This window comes from Mchenga conophoros, linkage group LG9, assembly GCF_057382185.1.
Source record: "Mchenga conophoros isolate Kocher_MC1m ecotype Shallow Benthic linkage group LG9, M_conophoros_male_GT1.1, whole genome shotgun sequence".
Lineage (NCBI taxonomy): Eukaryota > Metazoa > Chordata > Actinopteri > Cichliformes > Cichlidae > Mchenga > Mchenga conophoros.
This window is the reverse complement of record NC_140534.1, coordinates 27,697,479-27,720,303: the sequence shown is the minus strand read 5'-3', so window position 1 is coordinate 27,720,303 and position 22,825 is coordinate 27,697,479. Positions and strand designations below refer to the sequence as shown.

The 22,825-nt window shown below is 39.6% G+C and overlaps 3 protein-coding genes and 1 non-coding gene across 6 annotated transcripts; 3 read left to right on the top strand and 1 right to left on the bottom strand.

Moving 5' to 3' along the window:
* Window positions 1–282: 282 nt before the first annotated feature.
* LOC146567460 (arylamine N-acetyltransferase, pineal gland isozyme NAT-10-like) lies at window positions 283–2,368 on the top strand. The gene has a single exon (XM_085287326.1). The coding sequence runs from the start codon at window positions 514–516 to the stop codon at window positions 1,372–1,374; it is 861 nt and encodes a 286-aa protein (XP_085143452.1). The 5' UTR covers window positions 283–513; the 3' UTR covers window positions 1,375–2,368.
* On the bottom strand, window positions 1,626–19,225 carry LOC146567459 (E3 ubiquitin-protein ligase MARCHF6-like). The gene is made up of 25 exons (XM_085287325.1): window positions 18,832–19,225; window positions 18,270–18,369; window positions 15,363–15,436; window positions 14,966–15,109; window positions 14,403–14,475; window positions 14,075–14,243; window positions 11,081–11,267; window positions 10,158–10,219; window positions 10,016–10,048; window positions 9,882–9,933; window positions 9,697–9,755; window positions 9,517–9,597; window positions 9,265–9,333; window positions 8,923–8,997; window positions 7,716–7,850; window positions 7,358–7,578; window positions 6,970–7,107; window positions 6,664–6,886; window positions 5,720–5,789; window positions 5,405–5,586; window positions 4,989–5,123; window positions 4,789–4,878; window positions 4,441–4,573; window positions 2,517–2,652; window positions 1,626–2,192 (listed from the first exon to the last, which is right to left on the bottom strand). The coding sequence occupies exons 1-25, from the start codon at window positions 18,848–18,850 to the stop codon at window positions 2,105–2,107; spliced, it is 2,748 nt and encodes a 915-aa protein (XP_085143451.1). The 5' UTR covers window positions 18,851–19,225; the 3' UTR covers window positions 1,626–2,104.
* Window positions 19,226–19,803: 578 nt separating this feature from the next.
* trnat-agu (transfer RNA threonine (anticodon AGU)) lies at window positions 19,804–19,877 on the top strand. Its single transcript has one exon. It is a non-coding gene; the product is annotated as a tRNA-Thr (tRNA).
* An 838-nt stretch (window positions 19,878–20,715) lies between these two features.
* cmbl (carboxymethylenebutenolidase homolog (Pseudomonas)) lies at window positions 20,716–22,824 on the top strand. 3 transcript variants are annotated; one of them, XM_085287322.1, is made up of 6 exons: window positions 20,716–20,816; window positions 21,105–21,319; window positions 21,446–21,553; window positions 21,656–21,798; window positions 21,878–21,969; window positions 22,090–22,824. In XM_085287322.1, exons 2-6 carry the CDS (start codon window positions 21,105–21,107, stop codon window positions 22,267–22,269), a joined length of 738 nt encoding a protein of 245 aa, XP_085143448.1. In that variant the 5' UTR covers window positions 20,716–20,816; the 3' UTR covers window positions 22,270–22,824. The 3 variants fall into 3 exon arrangements, with proteins under 3 accessions (XP_085143448.1, XP_085143449.1, XP_085143450.1); XM_085287323.1 differs by having other exon boundaries at window positions 20,743–20,816; window positions 21,102–21,319; XM_085287324.1 differs by lacking the exon at window positions 20,716–20,816 and adding an exon at window positions 20,976–20,997.
* Window position 22,825: the final 1 nt, after the last annotated feature.

Below are 22,825 nucleotides of genomic sequence, written 5' to 3'. Positions count from 1 at the left end.
GCACGGCAAACCCTAGTAATGTAGACTAAATTGATATATTTCCTGCTGTCTACGTGTCCAAATGTATCTCTGTATAAAGAATTATGGATTTTAAATAATATAGAAAAATAAACCTTAAGATGAATATGTTGGCAATAATAAATCGGTTTAATTGTAATTATACTATTTATTTACCCGTAATTCTTAAAAAAAAAAATACTAAATACTCGACATACTTTTTAAAAAACATTAAATCTTTTAATCGTTTAATCGCACTTTGCTTCATAACACTAACACATTTCTGATCCATTGGTGTGGGGGTTTTTTTCAAATGCATTTTGAAATAAAAAGCAGTGAGTTTTATTTAGGTTGGATTTTACTAAGTTTTTCGTAAGTTTTTTTTTTTTTAAGTAGGCATTGTACTTTGAACTTCCTTGAATACGCCATATTGCTCACAGCCGGACAGAAACACAAAGTGAAACACGGGAATAAACCTGCTTTAAGTATATAGAAACGCCATAACCAGAAGCGAAAATGACTTCCGTGGAAATGGACTTGGGGAAATATTTAGCTCGCATCGGGTTTACGGGCCCCGCGGAGCCCAGCCTGGAGGTGATGCGGACGTTGCACACCTGCCACCTCCTGTCGGTGCCGTTTGAGGACCTCACGGTGCACAGCGGGGGTCGAGTCCAGCTCGACCTCCCCCTTCTGTACGACAAGATCGTGAACCATCGCCGAGGAGGCTTCTGCTATGAGAACAACAGCCTCTTTCGCTGGCTGCTGACTGAACTGGGCTTCCAGGTGACTATACTCTCAGGCCAGGTGAAGAACAGGTTCACGGGTTGCTACGGGCCACCTTTCGACCATTTCATCCTACTGGTTGAACTTGAGGGCCGGCGATGGCTGTGTGACGTCGGGTTCGGGGTTCCCGGTTTCAGTGTCCCGCTGTCACTGGACACTGAAGACCCCCAGGAGCAGAGCCACCGAGTGTACCGGATCAGGAAGGACCTGGAGATGCACTTTGTGGAGTGGCAAGAGGAAGAAAACAGAGGAGTAGATGGAGACTGGAAGGAGATCTACAAGTTCACCCTTAAACGTCGGAGTAAGGAGGACTTCACTGAGATGTGCCAATACCACCAGACCTCCCCCAGCTCCATCTTCTTCTGCAAGTCCCTCTGCACTGTTCTGAGACCTGGCGGGAGGCTCACCTATATAGGCCACAGATTGATCACCACCACATTCCCAACAGAAGAGAACAGGCATGTGGTGGAAACCATCACAGAACTTAAAGATGAAGAGATTCCTGGTGTTCTAAAGGAAAAATTTGGAATTGCACTTAATTCCACGCTCATAGCAAAGGATGAGAAAATCACACCACCTCTAATCACATATTAAACATACGCACAGTTATATGGGATAAATTCATACCTCTTATGGCTCCATAACAACAAAATGTATGAATACTCTAAGATTAGGGCCAATGGCTTTTGTTTTTAAATCCATCTAATCACTGAGGTCTGAGCAAAGCAATTTATACATTATTTTAACCTTTAAGTTAGAAAAGTCTCTACCTCTGTTAAAACCCAGATGTACTTGTTAATCAATCGCAGACACTGATCTGCCGTGAGAAAAGATGCAACAGAAAATAAACTGTCATTCTGATTTAATAAATTATACATACACTTTTAAGATGTACAATGGTCATTGCATTAATCCACATCGGTCCTTTAAGACAAAGTCCCCTTCCAAAGTATTTACACATGTACATTTAAATCGGGCAGCACTTTATAAAGCAAGGCATGAATTTCAATACAGATGTTGGGCTTCAAATGAAAACTTTAATGCTCCTGCCTATTCTGTTTGTTTGAGGGGATTACTCAGCTGTCCAGTTATTACACTAAGTTTTCCCATCCTGACTTTGATGAAATGAATTTGAATAACACCCATAAAGTCCAGCAATAATCACAGGTGATTTCAAGGATTACAGTCTGAGGGTTGAGCTGAACCCCCCACCCCCCCAAAAAAACAACAAAAAAAAAAAAATAGACAGGCCATGGGCTGGACGAGATGTGCGCAGGGTCATGGGTTCAAAAAAACCAAACATGGCATCATGTGACACAAATATTTATTCTACGACAGGGTTGGAGGGTGGGATTGAGCTTCCTCTGCCAGCTTTGCGTTCGTAGTTGACAAGCCTCTGGCCGACCAGGTACCTGCAAAGACAGATTATTACAGCATTATTACTATTCATTTTTATGCACTTAACTGAAGGCTACACACACAGTATGAAACAATAATCCAAAAATATCCAACTAGAGCAAAAAGTCTGAACAATGTGTTTAACCTTCTATATTAAAGCTGCAGTTTGTTTTTATAATGATGCACCGAATGATACATTTGAAAAAGAAAAAGGGGGGGGGGGGGGGGGGGGGGGGAGGTTGTCAATATAAGACAAACTTAATAAAAAACAAACAAACAAACAAAACAAAAAAAACATGCTGCTTTCTCCAGACTGATGAGTGCTGAAAGTTTCGTACTTGTCGTTCTTGATGTGTTCATAAAGACGTTTAAACTGTCGGATCTGAAAGGAGAGGATGCCGATAAGTGAGACGACCATCAAGAGGAAGGGGTAGATTCTCCTCTGCATTAGAATCTCCATCTCTGGGGTAACGCCTGCAAAAACAAAGCATAATTGTACTCAGTTATATGATTTTTCAAGAGTTCCCATTATTCCTATCATTAACTCCATCAAGATGAGAAGAAATGTGATATTTTGGGGACACCAGTTATGTTAAATTAGGTGATAACTATATTAGAATTATTACCTAGTGACGGTACATCTCCAATAACAAGTCCAAGTGGCAGATTTATCACCAGTTCAGTGCCCAAACAAATCAGAAGGTAGGTCACAATCTGCCACTTTTTTGGGGGAGGCTTTTATTACAAAAGCAGTGTATTTATTAGTTTCATTATCTAATTAATAGCATCCATGTGTAAAAATGTGTAAAGTGTTCCCTGATTGGATGATTGAATTCTACTTGATGAATGGGAGAGAACATATTATTGTGTGTGAGTGATTGTGTACAGTCGTGGCCATACGTTTTGAGAATGACACAAGTAATGGGTTTCACAAAGTTTGCTCCTTCCGTTTTTATGACAGCAGTTTCCATATACTCTGAATGTTATGAAAAGTTCTTCTTTGCCATGAAAACAAACTTAACCCCCAAAAACATTTCCACTGCATTTCATTGCTACCATAAAAGGCCCTGCAGAGATCATTTCAATCTTCTAGTTAACTCAGGTGAGAATGTTGATGAGCACAGAACTTGAGATCTTTATGTCTTGACTATTAAGTTAGAATAGCAGACTGGATGTGTTAAGAGGAGGGTGATGCTTGAAATCATTGTTCTTCCTGTTAACCATGGTTACCTGCAAAAAAGAAAACAGAAACAAAACAAAAAACCCCATGCAGCCATCATTGTGTTGCATATAAAGGGCTTCACAGGCAAGGATGTTGTTGCTATTAAGGCTTTTTTGCAGAATATCAGTCTGTCCCTAATGGGGGACAGACTGATATTCTGCAAAAAAGCCTGGAGAAGAAAAAAGTGAGGCTACCATGTCCTGAGACCATTCATCTGTGGGGCTGCTTCTCATTCAAGAGAGTGGGGTCACTCACAATTTCGCCAAACCAAAACATCCTCCGACAGCAATTTCTTCCAACTATCCAAGGACAGTTTGGTGAAGAACAAAGTGAGGCCAAAGTGATAACTAAATGGTGCTGGGAACAAAACACTGAAATTTTGGGTCCATTGCCAGGAAACTCCCCAGACCTTAATCCAATTGAGAATTTGTGGTCAATCCTCAAGAGGCGGGTGGACAAACGAACTCCAAGCATTGATTATGAAAGAATGGGTTTCCATCGTCGGCCTTGGCCCAGAAGTTGATTGACAACACGCCAGGACAAATTGCAGAGGTCTTGAAAAAGAAGGGCCAATACTACAAATATTGACTCTTTGCATAAACGTGATGTAATTGTCAATAAAAGCCTTTGAAACTTATGAAGTGCTTGCAATTATACTTCAATACGTCACAAAAACACTGAAGCAGCAAACTTTGCAAAAACTAATATTTGTGTCATTGACAAAACCTTTTGGCCACGACTGTACACATCGTTTTTTGTAACTGATGATGGTCGGTTGGACCGAAATATTGTGATTTTAGAAAATAATGGGAAGTGAGACAGAGTGCGGAGGTTATAATTTCATCCTTTAAAACATTTTTCCCCCTCTGGTTTATTGCTGAACTCACAAAAAGCTTAAATCTAGAGGAAACCGTTAGTAATTTCCATTTCTTTTGCCACTAAGACTGCAATGTGCTGTATATTGTCAATGACAAAGTCCTACTTTGGTTAGGAAACTCTTCAAGTGACGCCTTAAGATCCATATGCAGAGAGATACTCACCTACAGCCGGTACCACCCCGGCAGCAATCACATATGGCACACATAAAGACAACAGCAGGACTGAAATGACAGGAGCTGCCAGTTTACGGATGATGAACTGGAGATCAATGTTGCGAATTCCATTTGCATAAACCTAGAGAAAGAGTTTACACTTTATAATGTACTAAACAGTTAATTTAATTCATCTCCAAGAAACAGACATGACAGAGATAGGGAAGACAGACTAGCAAACTACACACTGTGAGTCAACAGAATAAAACCCTTTCAAAGTTATGTAGTCAAGAGTCTGATAGTTTGTAAAAATGTTTACAGTGTATCAGTTGGATATTTGGTGTGTCCAGTACCAACCTGCTCAATAACAGTCTTCAGCCACCACTGAGGGCCCATGAGAGTGATGGCAGCAATAATTTTGGCATGAAGAACCCCGAGAGCCCAATCCTGCAGACAAGTTCAATGGATGAACATAAGTGTGAGAACTCCTTAAGCTCTATTTAGTAACCTCCAAGATCCCATTAGGGAAAAGAAACACAAATGCATACAATCCTCACCTGCCAGGGATAGAAAAGGGGTGTTTGGTCTAAGGGTACCCTGAGCGGAGCCACGATGACTAATTCAAACAGCAGGCCCAGTAGCAAAGGAATGACTCCAGCGACCAGCAGAGCCACAACAAGGGTCTTCAGGATCTACAGAAGCAAATTAGGGTATTGAAAAAAAAAAATCATTAGGAGATGCCACTTGCAGATAAGGAAACATATACGGCACTATAAAGGTTAATCTGCTGGGAATGCTACTTCAATGAACAAGTTGGTAATTTAGGATAACAGCTAATGAGAGCTCATTCTCAGTTACATCCATTTAACAAAAACACAGTGTCAAAGCTGGAAAGGGAGCAACCAATTAGCACAACCCTCTGCTGCCCAACTTCGAAGTTTGCCAACAACCCAGTCAGCTCACTGATGCTCACCATGAGTGTCCACTCCTGGACTTTGTGTACAATAACAGTGCGTCCCTGTGGCATCCACGCCAGCAGAATAGTGACCCCGCGGATAGAAAGCCAGCAGACATACAGACCACATGCTGCTGTGTACAGCTCGTGGATTTTGGAATTTCCTGTCCAGAAAGACATCAGCCAGCGGCCAGTGAATACTGTAAAAAAACAAACAAACAAAACAAAACAGTGAGGAAACAAAGTTGACCACAGCAACTCTATGTTTGCCCGTAAAAAGAACTGTACTTTTTAAATGATGTGTTTGTGTATATGAAAAGTACCACATCTCACCTGGTAGGGTTAAGCACACCAAACTAGCCACCAGCAGAGTGATGCACATGAAAGCTATAAGCAGCACAATCTGGGGGAAAAGGGGACACATTTCAGTTTAAAAGCTACAAGATGGGACATGCTGCAAAGTCAAAGCTCTATTTTACAGACTCCGGTTGCATAAGCTAAGGCTAGTATAAACAGGATCTCAGAGATTAGGGTGTTTAACATGAAAGATGAAGATCATAATGACAGAGTTGTGCAGGCTCAGATGGGCAGTAAATGGTTGCTAGGGCGTTGGCTGATTTCAAAATTTGACTCAGAAACCACAAATTACAGGAGACACATCTTTATTTTAAGACTTGTTTTATCTGTAAAAACAGCCTCTATCTTTGTTCTAAAGCGTGGAGGACTATGACCCTTAATTAAATAATATAAATCATATGTAAAACTACATCTTGCATGTTTAGGGGTTTGCTTTGTCAAATCTTACTTGTAATTTGAATAAAAACTAACAACCTCTCAGGGTTCCAGTGTTAAAGACAACCTTTTTTCTTTATTTCAAATGAACATGTCTGTGTGTGCGATACAAATAAGAGCAAGGGAAAAAAACACAGATGCTTTGGCAGCTGGCAATAGTTCTGCATTATTGTGGTCACTAAAACGGCGCAAACATCAGAAATCTGGGGGGGGGACCCACTGGAAAGTCACAAAGAGCCCTTCAATTATTATATCACATTCATGCATGAGAAGAAACCTGGACGTCAGTCAACTTTGTCAGTGAAACTAAAAGACATGCTAGAGCACTACAGACTAGACTACACTCAAAGACATGGTCAAAGATGGCTGTCCATTCATATCTCTAAAAGCTGTTTAGTTTCAGAACCACAGTATCCTGGTCTTCCCTACACATCTATCTGTAAAGTGCACTCCTTAAAGACATATATGAAAAAAGCCTTTCTCACCCTTAAAGGGAAGCGAAGAGGTCGGTGGTAGGGCTGGAAACCCACTGGTCCCCCTTGCTGCAGGATGGCCTGATGGGCTGCATGTAACCCTTCACCAACAGCTGGTGCCGGGTTGTTATTGTTGTTGTGATGAACATGCGGAGGGTTGTTATTGTTGTTGTTGTTCACGGGCTGGTTGGCTTCATTGTCCTCTTGTTCGCCAAGGAGGTAGGAGTGGAGGTCTCTGGAGACAACACAAAGTGGTGACACAGTTACAGACGGTCAGGAAATATCATTGCCTCGGGTGTGTATTCAAACTTGGCTTACAGTAAATATCCTGCGCTGACTGTCCAGGCTCTGACCAGGCCTTTGAGCCACTGGCGAGTGTGTCCCTGCTCCAGTAGAGCTGGAAGCACAACCTGAAGCAGTAACAGCTCCAAAGACAGCTCACTGACAGGAGCGTCACTGAGAGGAAAGAAGTGACAAAGACACAGACATTTATCTAACAAACACCAGACTAAACATTTTCTATTACTTTAAGTGTCAAACAGCATAAACTCAAGTGGATTTGTAACTGCAAATCTTGCTTTTTCACATGTGGTGATACTTCCACTTTGGTATGAACAGGAAGTGGTTTCTCAGATCATTTCAGGCCAGCAGGTTTCACACAGTTTATTAATAAGTAAACTATATCTTTGTTATGTACGCTGCTTACCTATAGAGCATGACATTGTAGGGAAGGAAGGTGGGCAGCAATAGTTTAATGAGCTTGATGGGAAGCCACAGCATGAGCAAGACAATTGAGCCGAACACAACCACAGACAGGATGAACCGCCGCAGGTGTCTGTAGATGGGCAAGTGAATCATCTCCTGCACTGGGTTAAAATCTGGATCATTGAGGTTCCTCAGAAACCAGAGCACTCCAGGTCTCAGCACCTAATGGAGGCAGAAGGTGGAATGATTTAGAGCGCCGAAGACTTTTTTCCTCTTTACTATCATCTGAAAAATTAACCTGAAGCACTCACAGTCCTTGTTTCCCTAACTGAATGCATTTGAGAGTCTGTTTTTCTTACCTCTCTCAGCAGGAGGATGAAAGATGCAAAGTAGAAGACATAGACCATTCCCACCAGCCAGTGCAGGAACATGGTAGTACCAGGTGCTGATTTGAAGCTCATTTCTCTGTCTTTCAGCGAGGCATCAAACATCTCCTGCAGAATGAATCAAATAAAAGCAGGGTCTAAGATGATGCTTTGATCACCTGTTTTTGCTCAAAAGCTGCTCTAAACTTCATGTTTTTAAAGGATTCACCCTCTGCTATATAAAGCTAAGAAAGATTTTTTTGCATGTTTGCACTGAACCATAATGTTTACGTTTTAGGCTAACATAGGACAAATAGTTTAGATGTAGATATATACACTGCAGATAAACTGCATTGAAACGGAAACCAAATTCGCTTGTAAATACAAAATGTGAAACTTTCTGCTTTTGACTGCAAAGCGATAAGAGCTGCTTACACCACACTGGCCATTTTCAGGGTCAATTAATTTGTTTCACAGGCGAACAGCTGCAGAGCAGATGAGACACGGTTCCCTTCTGCTGTGTAAGCTGCACCACCTGTTGTGAGGAAGGTTGTTTGGCTTTGGAAAACAGGATCAGGAAAAAAAAAAATATATATATATATTAACTGCCGTGTTATGATTTGGATAAGTACTATGCAAGCCAATGTTGTGGTAGAGAGAGACTTTGTTCTAGTAAGTGTTAGCACAAACAAACTCTCTGACAAACAAAGAGAGTGACAGCCACAGCATAGAGGCGTTTGGTACTCTCTCACTCCCCAGTCCTCCAAACCAGTCTGTTCTCTGTTTTTGTGTGCACTGATGAATGTATGAACTGGGTGAGCTAAAGCATCTGGCTTTGTCTGTGTGCTGAGCAGGCCTGCTGAAAGCCACTTTAAAGGTGTTGTGACAGAGCCTCTGCGGGGTATTAGCCATCCCTCTCATTTGGCAAAATGTATGAAAATGGAATAAAATAGGAGTATTCACTGAAATTTCACAGGGAACAAGAGATATTCAGTCACTGGTGCTCGGAAAACGCTTTTAGATAGAAGAAAACTTACGCATTTATCCCTATAAAACATCAGACTTAACGATCACATCTGCCAAGTACGTTAATTAGAGTATGGACCCCCAGGCTAAAATACTCAATCAGTTTAATTAAAACAAAAAGTCCAAGAGCAACAGAGATGTAGTGAAAACGTGATGAAAAGAATTTGTCTCTTACTAAAGAGCAGATGTCAAGCCACCATCCGCAGATCAATGGAAAAACACCTATCTCCACAACAACCAGCAGAGAGACCTGTGAGGATAGAAAAGGCTGCTGTCAGTATCAGTTAACATTAAATGTAAACACAAAAAAGACTAAAAACCTCTGTGACAAGTAGTGATACATGAAATACTTAACACAGAAGTTCTGTACTTGTATATTATAACAATCCAGGGACCTATTCAATGGCTAGAGCTATCTTTATTGTATGATTGCAAACAAAATCTTAGATACTAAGAGAGTGAAAACGCCAGTATCAACATGACTAACACAAAGAAAAAAAAATGCAGTCAATGTTACCTTGACAACAATGTAGCAGACTCCAAGGAGACGCCGGGAGCGCTGGAAACTGACCAGAGCAGCCAGTCCCTAAAACGGCCATTAAGGATCAATACTGCACATATATTCTTATTTGCACAGACCTGAATTACCTCATGTTCCCTTTCTCATACTTTTATTTTTTTTATTTTACAGCCTGCATGCACCAGACTGATAGATTAGGTTTGGATTAGGCATCATCAGGGCTTTTAATGAACTTCGATGGAAGGATACATGACACAGGATGAGAGTCATTGCTAGCAGTATGTAGCCAACAATTGTTGTGATTAAGCCCTCAAAATGAGAAGCCTGGACCTAAAAAAAAAAACCCAAAACAAAGTTGTAATCAGAAAATTAAAGATATTATCAAGGGACATGCAATTGTATTATAAAGTGACTGAAGCATTTTCTCACATATTCTTCGAAGCCAAGACCAACAACAGAGAAGTGGCCGATGTGATACGGACAAAATGCTAAATGAAAGGGAAAAAAGAAGACATCTTTATTACTGTATTAGTTATACGGTGGATTCATTTTGATGTCAGAAAAAGGACTATTATGATCATGGTTATGCTGCATCATTGTTTCAGTTTACTCACCAAAGACCAGGATGAACAGTGTGTTGAGAGACACCACCCAAAACACGTGCTCCTACAAGACAAAGACACCGATCTTTACTTGAGTTTCAGAAGGTAAGATTTATTTAGAGAAATCTATTTAGATTAGGACTTACCAAAAATACCAGTGAACCATCCAGGCCAAGCATCTGTTTGGAAAATTGAAATAGTTTGTGTATAAATATGAAAAGAGAGAAGACAACAGCTACATACTAATAAATAGGTGCCTGGAGATTGTGAATGTTATGCAGCAGTTACCCTTTCCCAGGTGAGCTCCTCTGCTGCTCTGTCCCACTCCAAAGCATTCCAATTCATGTCATCTACACAGACAGATAAAGACAAAAAACGCCTTGTAGACTAATAAAAAACAGTCACCAACTTGAAACATAATCGATATAAAAACAATCAGTTTATCTCCCTACATAGTCACAGAATAACAAAATCATGTGTTAACTCAGGCAAATCATTCTGCGGTGGTACATTTTTTCTTGTTGTCCTGCTTTTGTTGCAAATAGTAAACGAAAAGCAATGTTTTCCCCGCTCTGCTGAAACAGTTATTGTTACATTATTGATGTTGCTCTGGGAAAATCTGTTAGTTTGACATGAACATTGTGCAACTGTCAGGCTTTTTCTGTGCAATTTATTTAGCTGTAGTGACAGCCAACAGCTAGAGTAATGTATAATACAATAGCAATTTATTTTCAGCATTTCTTCTTAGCTTGATGCAAAAAGCAGTCCATTAACAAAGCTGAACAAATGAGTGTGATTTCAAGGCTATGGGGCAAAAATTTGACATAGTGTTATATTGTTCCCAAATCAACTGTGATGCTTTGGCAAACCGGCAAACAAATGAGGCCACTTTGGGACCCATTTGTATGCTGTAATGGCAGTGCTCCTGCTCTTGGGTTTGTTTCGTGGCATTTCCATAAACCTGCTGTTTGAAAAATGCAAAAACCTCTTACTCCATTACTAAACATGCTTTTGGTTGTCGGGCTGTCGGAGAGGATTTCTATTTTCATTTTTGAAATTATTTGTATTTTGCATTCATGAAACTTTAAGAACTGATGTATCTGACAGTGAAATCTACCTTAACAAAGAATCACTTTTTGCAATATATAATTTTAATTAGCTGAAAAAAATGCATACATCTTAAGTTAAGTAAAGAAATAATAAAGTCCCACCTTGTGCACCATTGTTGGGGTCTGCATCTTCAGCAGCTGCTGCCTCCTCTTCCAGCTCTGGATCATCGCCTTGCTCTTGGGGGACGTCAGGAGGCTCGGGCTCTGCCTCATTCTGGGCTAGAGGATCAGCAGGTGCTGGCTGGGCCGCAGGGGGATCACCAGCTGCTGCCTGACCTGCAGCTTGTGCCTGGGGGAGAGGGAACAAGGGGCATAACTTCAAAAAACAGAGTAACTTATCATGTAATGAAATCACGATATGTTGTCTAGTATATTAATTATCTATAACACAATCAACCACAATGTGTGTAACTGAAGGAAAATAAAAATACTAGCAGCTGCCAGTGCCACCCCTCCACCTACTAGTAAATGTACCCATCATATAAATTTGACAATTCTAGGTGATTCTCAACCTCTGACCTTGAGTTCAAGGTCACCGGACTTGAACTTTTTTTGAGATGTTGATATTTGCACCTATGGTTTGAATTTCAAAATCCTACGTCTCCTTGTTCTCAACCTGCTGCATTACCAGGATATTCAGATAACTTGACCTTGACACCTGGGCCCTATTTCAGGAAGCCGGTTTAGAAAACTCAGAGTGAAAAACGATACTCAGGGTTGAGTAACCCCGAACTGTCCAACTCGGAATATTCGGTTTCAGAAAGGCTGATAACAATTAGTTCAGTCAACGCGGAGTTGCTTTAACCCCAAGTTAAGCGTGCGCACGAGGATACATAAAGCCCTGATTAGTGGAGCACAGATTAAGCGAGTCACCATGGAGACGGAGGGAAAGAAGGCGCGGTCAATGTATTTTACAGCGCTTGAGGCCGAAATTCTGATGGCAGCATATGCCGATAACATGCAGATTCCGCGGAAAAAAAGTAACACAGCCTCAGCTGCAAAAGAAAGTGAGCATGCATGGCAAAACATAGCCGACAGAGTCAATGCGTGAGTGTTAATTTAAACATTGATCTAGGGATTTCCACCCATTTAACACGTTATTTTATTATATTTTATTTTATTTTGTATTTTATACATTTTATTTTGTGATGTGATTTGAGCGCAGGTGCAACCCAACAGGCCCCAAACGTTCCTGGCAGCAAGTAAAAATGAAATATAAAAATATAGTCCAAACAGGTAAGGTGTAATTGTATTATGAGCCATAGTGCTCGGTCTGTTTGTCCGATGTAAATCAATTGCAGTTAGAGGCTACATTAATTTTCTTTCTGTAAGCACTTATTGAAATTATCTGAGCACATTACAAGTACATATTTGCTTACTCTGTATGCTCAAATGTGACCCGTTATAGCCAACAGAAAAAAAAGCGGAGGCCCGAAAAACAGGTGGAGGTCCTCCACCACCACCACTCACAGAGGCTGAGCAGTTGGCTTCCACATTTGTGATAATGTTGGCAGCATCACATATGATCTTCACAGTGCAGAGAACACAAATTAGCATCCATTACTAAACTGAAATAATTTGTTAGTTTGAAATGCTACAGGGAACTATGTACCTGTACATTAATGCTGTGGAAAGACTTCCTGTTCACATAGTCTCCTTCATTTACTGAAGGAGCAATGATTGGAATGTGAGTGCCATCTATACAGCCAATCACGCCTGGGAACCGTGAGAATAAATGTAAAATTTAAGTAGTAGTCCAAGTATCACCACATCATAAATTAAGTTTTGGTCATCCTGATACCTGCAATTTTGTGGCATCCCTCTTTGATAAATCTTGTGGGTCTGTGACCGGGGAACACCACAAACGAGTACAGGAGACGTTTCAGTGCAACTGTAACATTCCTGACTGCCCGACAGACGGTAACCTTGGAAACGTGCTCAGCGTCACCAATATTATACAGAAAGCTCCCGTTTGCAAAAAACTGAAGTGCAATACAAATAATATGTACAGAACTGAGAGGATGTCCGCGATGTGTCACATGAGCAATATTAGGCCTGAGGATGTTATTCAAATAAATTATAGATTGTGCTGAAAAACGGTAACGTTCACACAGAAAATCATCAGGAAATGATAAAATGTCCGAACGCGCTCTAATCACTCTCTCCCGGCGGAGAGCTCTGCGGAGAATTTGGGCTTCAACATCTACTGGCTCTTCAAGGAAGGAGCACGCCATGTCTGACACTTCCTACAGTCAGGTTTCCGACAAAGAGGCGGAGAAGGTCAGGGTTAGTTGAAGTAAACCTGCTAGGGGGCAGGTTAGCTTCACGGAGTGTGTCGTCATAGTAACTCACTCAGAATTAATCTAAACTCGCTTTGTGAAACCGAAAACCAGAGTTTTCGTTAACTCAGGGTATACTTACTCAGAGTTTGCACTAAACCGGCTTCCTGAAATAGGGCCCAGGAGTCAAATTCATCCTGAGGTTTTTAGTGGATGCATCTAAGATAGGGTATTTGAAAATGCTAGTTCACTTTCTTGTCCAGTTATTGGATTCACAAATGTTTTTTAAAACTTGACCCCTGATGTTGAGGTTGAGATTTTTAGTAGCTGCACTTATGATATGAATTTCCAAATCCTATTTCATCTAGTACTCAACTTATTGTAATCACAAACTTGGGTTTCCAAAACACTCACCCACATGTGACAACAGGGTGACGACAATATCCCATCAACCTTTTACAGCTGGGGGTTTAAAAAAACCCATCCAAACACAGTAAAAACATTTACTCATTTGCTTCTATTTACTTTCAATGAACTGTCCCACCACTATAATTTAAGTTGATTATGAGTTGGATAATTAGCAGAAGATTCAGTTGCTACAGCAGGATGTGGTATGGTAATTACACACATTGTCATAAATGTGTAAGGTGCATGCAGCATGTTATTCTGGTTAGCATTTAAATAGCTCATGTTTTTAATTTGCAGTTAAGTGAATTACATAAATCAGATTTTTTTACTGTGTCATTTTAAACCTCAATGAAACACAATTATACCATCCAGTTAAGAATCTAATTTAGTAATCAGTCCAGCAAAGTACCTCATTGGCTTGTCCGGCAGCATTGGGCTGTGGTGGCTGGTGCTGTTCTAACCACTGGGGGGCTCCACCGTGGACTATCTGTTCTCTGAGCCATACCAGACTAATAAATGCACATAGGGTGCAGGTAACCACAAAGCAACCCTGTAGACAATCTGCAAGCAGGTTCTCCCTGTAGGAATAAAAACAATAGCACATATTCAATAAAAATGATCCTCTGTTACTCATCTGCTGTCCAGTAAAGAAAATAAACAAGCTAACAATCTTGATCTCTATCAGGTTTTGCATATTTTGTGCTACAGTTGATGATAAAAAAAGCATTATCACTCACGTAGAGAGCATGTCCAGCGGCAGTGTCAAAAGAGAGCTCACAGAGCCGGTAAAAAGACACTTATAGATGCGACCTGGGGAAAAAAAACATATTTAAAATCTACCCGTTTCTATTGTATGAAAATTTGTATAGTTCAGGCTTACATTTTTACATTAAGTACTGAGAGGGATTTACATGTTTTGGAACAAAGAACACACTTTCTTGTTATGTATGTAGTGACACTAAACCTATAATGCTCTTTAACATTAGCTAACATGAACACCTTATATGTTACTTTGACTGTATTTAACACCCCAGAAAGGGGAAATTTGTAAATGCGTGTAAGTGCACAGACATTTCCACATACAGCAGATGAGGAAAAACATTTAGAGGGTCACCCTATAAAGAATATTTGCTCCCAAATCTATTAAATAAGTTGGTCATCAACACTAAAATAACAGTACTTCTAAAAGCTAAAACAAAAATATGATTTCATAAATAACTTATACATGTTAGACAATTTTTTCTTTTTAAAGGGGTTTTAAAGAGAATTTCTCCTTGTATTCATGTCTGTGGATACTTACATGCAGTGAGAGGAACAACACCAAGCCATGCAAAGGCCACCAGTGTGTAATGGAACCAGTAGCGAATGGCAGTGCCCACACTGGTAAGAAGGCCGGCACAAATGTCCTGGATGGGCAGACGTGAGGGCATGTCTGGGGAGTAGACTGAAGAGGACAGATGGGAAAGAGTGAACCAGAGTCAAATTATCTTTTGTGCTTGGTCATTTTCTTTTTTTCGCTGATAGCAGCTATTTAGATTATTCTGTAACACTAAATGAAAACAGCACCAACTAATGAATAATCACATGCAGAAAAACAAACAAACAATTTATATGGCCCCCTCCGTAAGGCTAAATTGGAGGCTTGCGGCTACAAAATGCATTTTAATGGATTATCTGTTAATGTCACAAGGACTTACTTGGTGTGAAAGCAAATCTGTGCTTGCATAATTCACAGTACTCCTTCCTGCTGTGCTTCAGCCACTGGACCAAACTGTAAAATGACATTTAAAGAATGAAGAAAACTGATGAAAACTATGTAATATTTGTGCTCTATTTTCACATTTTGAGCACATGAATAATGACTGGATTGAAAAACAGCTTCATACACATATTCATGTGTTACATCCAATGTATTATGTGTGTCCCAATATAAGACATTTTTCCCACTGTGAGAATGTGTATTATTTAACCTTCAGGGCCTGAAATGCCTAGTGTAAATCATGCCAATTTTTGGTTCCAAAAAGTGGCATGATTTTTTAGGAAGTCCTTTCAAATCCCATTTAAGACATTTTAAGCCTGAAATAATCCATTAAAAAAAATCATTTTTTTAATTGGTGTCTTCAGATTTGGTCAGTTTGAGATATTTGGATTAAGTTAGATAAATTCAATTGCCAATAGAAAGGATTGCAACGGTGCAGATTTAAAGAACAGTCCAAGTCCAGACACTTCCAAAGGTCTGAAGTGTTGACCCAACATAACCTTTTCATGATACCACTGCCATGGCTACAATAGTAGTAACACTGCCACCAATATGATGCAATGAAAATGTAAGCGCAGCTGGGACTACTGAATCCGTCACTGTGAGACTTGCTACCTCTCAGACTCCTTATAGACACACCTGGTATAAATTTCAAAACCCTACATTGCTTTGGTCTCAAGTTATGACATGCACAAGATTTTCAAAAAACTTACTCTCAGCTTGAGATCATGGTCAACTAGATTTAAACTCAACCAGGATTTTTAGTAGATGCAAATATAAAATCACTTTGAATGTCACTTTGTTCTTGAGTTATTGCATTCACAAGATTTTCAGAAAAATTTGACCTTAGACTTTAGGGCTGTTCGACATAATGATATATATCGGATGACGATATAAAACCATCTATCGTTTCATTTTACGCTATCGTTTGTTTCGTGGTGTCGTAAAATAAACTGTTTACGGCAATATTTTTTCATCGTTTTGATGGTCACTGTAGTGGCTATATTAATGTCTTAAAGCTCTCTCTTTCTCTTATATTTAATATAACCACACGATGGACGGACAAGCGACTGTTTTTATGCGTTGTCGTTAGCAACAACGACAGTAAAACATCAATGTGTCCGCTTGTTTATTTTCCATATAAACGTTTTACAATAAAGCTCAAGATCCCGTTGAGACTTTTCAAAATAAACTGAATCACGTGAAAGAGTATGCAGAGTATTTACGGATGAAAAGCAACAAAGAGCCGCCAGGTGCTAAAAAAATAAACCTTAAGACTCAAACGTTAGAACAGGCTTTTCCCCGCAGCACGTCGTGTAATAAATACTCACAAAGAAAACGGCGACCGTTACAACTTATGTCTACAAATGTATAGTTTCATGCATCGGTTAAAACACTCGACTCCAGATACACGACGCCCAGCTGGAAACACTTCGAGCTGTGGAGCTCCCCGAAATTCACAGAATTTAGAGAAAATGGTAAATTTTTGTGATTTATATCGTTATCGGGGCGATAGATGTCTTATATCGGGATATGAGATTTTGGTCATTTCGCACAGCCCTATTAGACCTTGTGGCTGAAATCTTCCATTTTTTTTAGTAAATAAATCCAAGGTATCAATTTCAAGCGCTTTTACAGTAACAATACCCAGTATTAATATACTTCAGTATCAGACTGACAATATCAGTCTTTTACAGCTGTGGGGTAATAAAAATATTTCATTGTAAAATCCACACTAATTAACAACAATCTGTGTTTGTATAGTATAGTATGTTGTCTATAATAACACCATTCCAGCTTACTGGGACACTGAAATGTAGCATTATTATTAATATGCATATGGGTCATGAAAGGGAGTTACCATCAGTCGATTCCTACAGTACAACAACATTAAGAATAACATTATCTAAGCAAACCTTTCAAAAAACGCAAAACAATCCAGGTCTGGTCTTTGCTTTGCTCTTCTACACACTCACAAACTTCAAAATACCTTCATCTTTAATTTTCACAATGCAAATTTCTCACCTAAGACCTGTAATATGGTATACTGCCATACAATATTGTTACCACTACAGAGAGGGCCTAACCTGTGCTTCAGGAAGTTCTCAAGAAACACAACCTAAACTAAGGAAGGAAATTTCATTTTCTAGATTACTTTGATTTTCAAATCAAGGGCAAATGTGCGCACCATATTGGAATGATCTGATTACAAAACTGCCTTTTGAAAACTATTTAATATTGACACAAGAACAAAATGATGAAAGAACAATGCTATATCATGTGCAATACATTGATTTAGCAACACTGGGTTGAATGAAGCTTTCACAACCGCTTGTTTACGTTGTGAGTCAGCAGACTTCCTAGCTTAAAACCAAGATGTCAAAATCATTTTACACCATGGGCCACATACAGTGCACTTTAATCTTAAGTGGGCCAGACCAGCGAAACTCCCCTTTCTATTAATGTGAAATATTTAGGTACACGTTCAAACCCTGAGAAGTCTTTATATGAAGAAAAGAAGGGCAATCCAACAGTAATTCCTAGTTATGCACTCAATCACAGTTTCCAAAGCCTTTTAGGCCTTATGTTTGACATCCTTGGCTAGGGAAGTTATGGGAAAAGTAAGAATAAATGACTGTCTTGCAGTAACTAAGGCAGCATCTGTGAACATTCTGAATCTAATTAGTTACACCATGGTTACCGTGCTGTTTGTATGATTTTTTTTTCTTTTAAATGTTTAACATAAAAAAGAGAAAGTTTTCCTTGGGAGGATCTAAGAACTACTTCTTCACAAGGTCACAATGAAAGCTGACAGAAAGAGGAAGAGACAGCCTAACACACTTACCATTCCTGGTGGATGAACTTGATACTGCCAGTGCAGACACAAGGGTGGTACAGGGGTTTGTCTGGGGTCCCCTCAGAGCGGCACACGCGACAAATATCCGCTACACACAAACAAAAACACACAACAATTTCAATGAATGTCTGATCCTCTTCGCAAAGGGTTAGCAAAACAGACGCGAGAGCAAGTGTCACAGGGTGTGTATGTGGTGTCATATATACAAATATATGCACAGTAATAGAGGATATTTAGTTAAAAGCAACATTTAGAAAAATATTTGCACCAGCAGCGTGGCTTATGTAAACAGAGCACACAGCAGGAAACTGATGACATCACTGGTAAATTCTGGTCCTTTCTACGCTCCCCGCTACTTATTGCACTATCCCCACATGCTAACATCGTGTGCTTTAAAACACCGTTTTCTCCCGTCTTAGCTGGCTACATCCAGCCAGCTAAGTTTAACCATTAGCAGGCCAGCTCAGCGGTCGGCGAGGCGATGCACTTGTGAAGCTAATGCTAGCTATTGATGAGAAAGAAGCTACTAGAGGCTTTTTTTTTTATTTACCTTCTTCAGCAGTATCCATGTTGCTCGCTAAGCACCGGTCACCGTCTGTTATTCGACTAATTTGTACCGTGAACCCATCCACGACACGGACAGTATCGTTTAGCTAGCTCAGTTAAGCTAGCGAGACGACAATATCCTTATGGGTCAATTGCATTGACAATCATAAAATGGTTTCCCCACAGATTAAAACGTAAATCTTCGCTCCGCTGTGTTTTCTCGCGTCCAGTATATGTTCGCCAGTACACAAAGGTTTCTAATTCACTGTGTATGTCTAATGTAACACAAGAAACCAGGGGGAAACGCTACATCTCAGGGTGTTGATCATACGACAGTTTAAACCTGGGAGACAAATGGCTAGCTTAACCTGCTAACGCATGCGCCAACGACACTTCTGGCTCCTGTCATAACAGTTTTACTTCCCTACAGAGGTTCGAGTTTTACGGCAGGGAAACGACCATAACAACCGTCACGTGATTGTATTTCGTGTAATATTTTACTCAAATAAAACTAAATAATAAAAATGCAATGAAATAAAAAAAAGATAGACGCAAAATTAAAAGTTACATACAATGAGAGAGAAAGAGCACCTACAATATTTCGAAAATAAGAACTAAAAGTGTCAAGTAGACGTCATTATTAAACATTAAATTCTGCAGGAACAACAGGAACAAACATTTTTATTGGGAGGTTTTTCCGAACAGATAAGAGCTGTACTTAAGTATAAATATGTGGTCAAATTTGTCATCACAATACTTGTACACTGATACTTGTACACTCAAAAATGAGCTTCAGCGTTTATCCTGGAACTTTATTTCGCTCTCTTTATATGTTTCTGTACTTATAAACCAATATTCTGTATTAGAAAAGTACACGTATCAAATAAAGAGCAAGAATAACAATAACAAAATTAAAATGTGAAGTCTCGACACCAGTCAATGAGCCACTACAGCAATACGCGCTCTGCCACGCACCGGCGCCGTGGCTTAGTTGGTTAAAGCGCCTGTCTAGTAAACAGGAGATCCTGGGTTCGAATCCCAGCGGTGCCTTTTTGCAAAGCGTCGTCAAATTAATTTGACTTCTTGGTCCACTTTAATCGGCCGAACTACTACACGTTTAATCTTATTAACATAAGATAAAGATCAATATGTCTATGTTTTTCAATGTGATGAGCACATCCTGCTGCTAAAAATAATGAAATGAAAGAAATTTTCCAGAATTAATAAATAAATCTGTAAAAATACAGACGTTAGAGTAGATCATTAACTCATATTACAAAAGTGAACATTTTCATCATTTTACATCAAAAAAATTCATTCGTTCATTTATTTTTGTGTTAATGTGGGTCTCTTGTTAAAAAACAACAACAACAAAACCCCAAACAAAAAAACAAGGAAAAAAGTCCCAAATCTATGCAAAACCAGCCCGATTGGAGTCGTTTCCGGGGTTATTCTGGGCTCATGTTTCTATCCTATGCCATTCTATGCTATTCTTATGTTTGACACTCCCTGCATACATACGTTATCAATTAATAACACTAAACAACAAAACCCTATCCCATTTAAGCAAGCCAGAGATAGGAAAGAAAAAATATCAGTCAGCATGACTTGCAGTTACAGACACACATACTATGAAAACAATACCAGGTTTGTCCCCAGATAGTCACTTCTCACCTGTTTAAAGATTAAATACAGTTTAAATTCAACTGATTTCATTCAAAAATAGGACGCGTACAGTTTGCAGCATAAAAATATTCCCTGCATGAAAGAAAGAAAGAAAGAAAGAAAGAAAGAAAGAAAGAAAGAAAGAAAGAAAGAAAGAAAGAAAGGATGGAGAAAGTCATAAAAGTGTTATCACTTTAATTTTGAAAGTGGGAGTGGAAAGGAATTTCAACTTTGTCCAACTGCTAGCTCTCTCCCCTCTTTATAAGCAGATCAAGATTTTGACTTTCAGCCAGGCAGCTACGCAGAAACTCGCAAACCAGCAAGGTATGTTTCTCACGTCGTCTTTGCAAACGGATTTTTCTGTCCAGTGTTGGATTTCATTAGTTTACATGGAAAACATATAGAAGGGGTGGAATCGTTTAACTGAAAAGAGTTGTGCAGCAAAGCATGTCGAAGTATTTTGCTTTGTCATGCTTTGTTGCGCAAATGTCACAAGTGAGTCCAGGTGTGCACACGGGACATTATTCTTTTTTAAAATTTTAATACATCCCAGTTTTGCTCTCCTTTTTTTACCAATACTTTCTGTGCTTCTGTTTTCATCTCTGCCAGCAGATGGCAAACGAAGCCAAGCCGTGTCCCTGCGATATTGGTGATCGCATGGAGTATGGAGCGCTCGGCCAGGAGGTCCAGATGGAGCACTTTAAAGCTTATGTAGTAAAACCATCCACTGCATCCGACAAGGCTATTGTTGTCATTCAAGACATATTCGGTTGGCAGCTTCCCAACACCAGATACATGGCTGACATGCTTGCTGCTAATGGATACATGTGCGTTTATGTGACTGACTCATTGATAGACTGGATTGAGATTCCTGAGGCGAATGTAGGATTTCTAGAATCAGTGATTTTGTGAGATTTTGATTCCTCCTTTTTCTGTTGTTTTATTGTGAGCAGAGCCATTTGTCCAGACTTCTTTGTTGGAAAGGAACCTTGGAGTCCAACAAAAGACTGGTCCAACTTTCAAGAGTGGCTTCAGGACAAGAAGCCGACAGCTATTAACAAGTAAACAAACGCGTGAACTACGTAATGCAGCAGCTACTCATAGCTTTGATAGCTTTCTGACCTTGTGTGATAGCGCACACTCATTGAACTTTTCCTTCTCAGAGAGGTGGATGCAGTGCTGACGTTCCTGAAGAATCAATGCGGAGCCAAACATATCGGAGTAGTAGGCTTTTGCTGGGGAGGGGTTGCCACACATTACCTGGCCTTACTGTATCCAGAGATTAAAGCTGGAGTGTCTGTTTATGGTATGCCATTGTTACAGCAGAACACGAGGCATGGTATACGGAAAATGTTTTTGTTATGGTTTTATGTGATCCTGTGCAGGAATAGTTAGAGAGAGAGAGGACAGGTATGAGCTGAAGAGTCCAACACTGTTCGTCTTTGCAGAGAATGACAGCGTTATCCCTTTGGACCAGGTTAGTGTGAGTTGTGGACCGATTAGTTTTAGCAGCAACTTTTGTATGCAGACAATGTTAACTTAAAAATCTCAGAATTTCTGCCATGACATGTGCGCTGACATCATTTTTGCCCATCAGGTGAGTGCTCTTGAAGCCAACTTGAAGGAGAAATGCAAAGTGGACTACCAGGTGAAGATATTTCCTGGTCAGACTCACGGATTTGTCCACCGCAAGCGAGAGGACATCAACCCCGCTGACAAACCCTACATCCAGGAGGCCAGAAAAGACCTGCTCAACTGGCTCAACACGTACATGTAAATATGAATGCCAGGAAACACCTTAAAACTCTGCTTTATATAATCATATCCACAATAATTAATCAGAACATTATAAGACGATCTGTAAGAGGTGCTCGTAATGAGTCTGTTGGTTTTGTCTGAATATTGATGCCTGTGTCTTATGGAAGCTTGTATCAGCAACTGTTTTTTGCCATCCGTAAATCAAAATTTCAGGTTATTGTATATCTGACTGCAAATTTGGTTTGAAACTTACTAACTCCATATTGACAATAAAGACCTTCAAAGGTATTAACTAAAAATTTTGATATATTGAAGCAAAATTTTGACTTATATAGGCAAAAAGCCCCCCTCCCCCAAGCCATAGCAGAAAAAAGCTTCCATGTTATCTTAGGGGTTTAGGAAATTATGATATTATTGTTAGTGAAATAAGAATTTATATCAAAACTATATGTATACTGTTTTGTTAATCTCAGATCATAAACAATAAATATGAACTATTTCAAGAGTGCATGGATTCATTACATAATTATATCTTCTTGAATAAAAAAAATAAAGAAAGAACTTGAAAGCAAAAG